The 2,237-nt window shown below is 43.5% G+C and overlaps 1 protein-coding gene across 1 annotated transcript in view; it reads right to left on the bottom strand.

Annotated features, from left to right (window-relative positions):
• Positions 1–310: 310 nt before the first annotated feature.
• adamtsl4 (ADAMTS-like 4) overlaps positions 311–2,237 on the bottom strand; it is a 40,568-nt gene continuing 38,641 nt past the window's right edge. Inside the window, exons 16-18 of the mRNA XM_048260659.1 lie at positions 1,669–1,848; positions 1,409–1,556; positions 311–1,236 (exon numbers count right to left, since the gene is read on the bottom strand). Coding sequence (XP_048116616.1) covers positions 1,106–1,236; positions 1,409–1,556; positions 1,669–1,848 — 459 coding nt within the window. The 3' untranslated portion in view covers positions 311–1,105. The remainder of the gene's footprint in view (positions 1,237–1,408; positions 1,557–1,668; positions 1,849–2,237) is intronic.

Raw genomic sequence — 2,237 nt, 5'->3', positions numbered from 1 at the left:
ATAATTTAAAGGGATATTCCACCATTTGGGGAAATGCACTCATTTTCCACCACCTTCCCATCAGATTAGACCGTTAGCATCTCTGCTATAAGCTAACGGTCTAATCTGATTCAATGAGCTGGAGCTAAAAGTGTTACTGTCAGACTCAGAGAACGGCTGGATGAACTGGGGAAAGGTAAAGCTCAATTGTTTAACTCAAGGGGAGGTGGAAAATGAGTGTATTTCCCCAAATGTGGAATATCCCTTTAAAGATTAGCATTGCTCTGTTTTTGGCACGCTATTCCTTAAGTGTTTTTAAGTTGATGGGGTGGCGAGGTTACTTACATTAAATTAAATGGGAAGAAAAACTGCTCAAAACAGTTTAAGTTCTGAGTTTTATCCAGTAGAGGGGAAGTCTACATTCAGTTATTTATTCTTATTGAACTTTTTTAATATTTGCTTGTTTGTTTTGCTTTCTGGATGACCTACAATCTAACCTACACAGAAAACAACTGCTTGTTTTTTTGGCATATACAAATATACATATACAAGTACAAAAAACGTTGCACATACTGACAATGTGCATATCTGCTTGATTGCAAGGTTTGTATAGGCGTCACACAGATATGGCACTTGGTTTGTATTGGCATCAGATATGACACTGGATTTGTATAGGTGTCAGATAGGCATCAGATATGACACTGGATTTGTATAGGTGTCAGACAGGCATCAGATATGACACTGGTTTTTTATAGGTGTCAGCTAGGCATCAGATATGACACTGGATTTGTATAGGTGTCATATAGGCATCAGATATGACACTGGATTTGTATAGGTGTCAGAAAGGTCGTAGGTCTGGGCCCAGCGCTGGCTCGTAGCCTGGGGTGAAAGGTGAGGGCATTGGGGTAAAGGTAAACTAATCCTCCGTCGGCACTTTTGCTGGGAGTCACTCCCACCAAGCAGGTTTATGATTGGCTATCTCCTGGGGATTATACCTGTTCTAGTCTGTGATTGGTCGAGCTCAGGCATGAAGTACTGTCCGTGGCCAATCACAGCATGGCTTGCACTCCTCCACCGGCCCCCTGCGGGTGGGTGGGTAATGGGTGGACCTCTGCTGCTGCTCAGGTCAGTGTCTTTTGGCCCGCATAGCACTCTGGGTACATGAGGCGCAGCAGGCCGTCTTGTAGTAGGAGTAGACACACAAGCGTGCCTGGACCACCATCATGCAGTTATGACGAACGTCTCTGCAGTTCTCATCTGATATAGAGAGACAGAAGAGAGAGAAGAGACCAGACATGGGGGGGGGGGCAAGAGATAAGGGGTATAAAAGGCAGAAATTCAAATACAGTACAGATAGATGTAGATATTCATATTCATAATTCAGATATTACAGGAGAGAGAAAACACACACACACACACACACACACACCTGCAACTAGTGGACTGCAAGGTATAATATTGCAGTCTTGCTCCTGTGGTGGTTTGGTGTCTTCTTCACAGTCCAAACTGTGCTGTTTGTCTGGGCTGAGACACCGTACCTCCCTGACCTGTTTTCCCTCGCCACAGGTGCGAGAGCACTGGAGAAAGGAACACAGAGACAGGAATTCAGCAAACCACACCAACCCCAGTTGGCCTTTTACTTCTCTACTGTTCACACCATCTCTCCCTCTCTCCTTTTCTTTCTCTTACCGCACTCCATTCTGTGGTGAACCACTGCGGTTGACAGGGGAACAGCTCGCAGGTCTGCACTGGGGAAGGCTTTTCCAGGTGCGCACACTGGCTAGCTGCTGTCATAGTATAATCGCTCCCAATCTTCTGGACACAGATGAGGTCTCTTCGCTGGGTTCCGTTTCCACATGGTGAACTGCACTGTAGGGGGTTAATTGCATGTGTTTAGAGTTAATGAAACAATTATGTATGATTACGATTTAATTCTGAATTATATCCAGTTAGTGTATAGGTTTTATTCAGAGGGGGTTGAGATACTTCATTTACCCCCATGCCCCCATGTCATAACACAATGTACAGCAAGAACTCTCAATAATACACTATTTCTTAACATCTTATCACCTCTTACTCATTATTGGATTTGATTACTTTTTTAATAACTCATTTAAAGCTTATTACAATACTCAACTTAACCAAAGCCGTCAGTGGCAATACAGAGTACAAGAAATGTCTCTGTGTAGACCAGTCTGAGACAAAAAGTTTCTTTTAATAGACATTTAGTCCTCCTCAGTGGACCAAGTGAAATATCT

The sequence above is a fragment of the Alosa alosa genome, chromosome 13 (assembly GCF_017589495.1).
Source record: "Alosa alosa isolate M-15738 ecotype Scorff River chromosome 13, AALO_Geno_1.1, whole genome shotgun sequence".
In the NCBI taxonomy this organism is placed as follows: Eukaryota; Metazoa; Chordata; class Actinopteri; order Clupeiformes; family Clupeidae; genus Alosa; species Alosa alosa.
The sequence above is the reverse complement of the archived record's forward strand: the minus strand, read 5'-3'. Positions and strand labels throughout refer to the sequence as shown.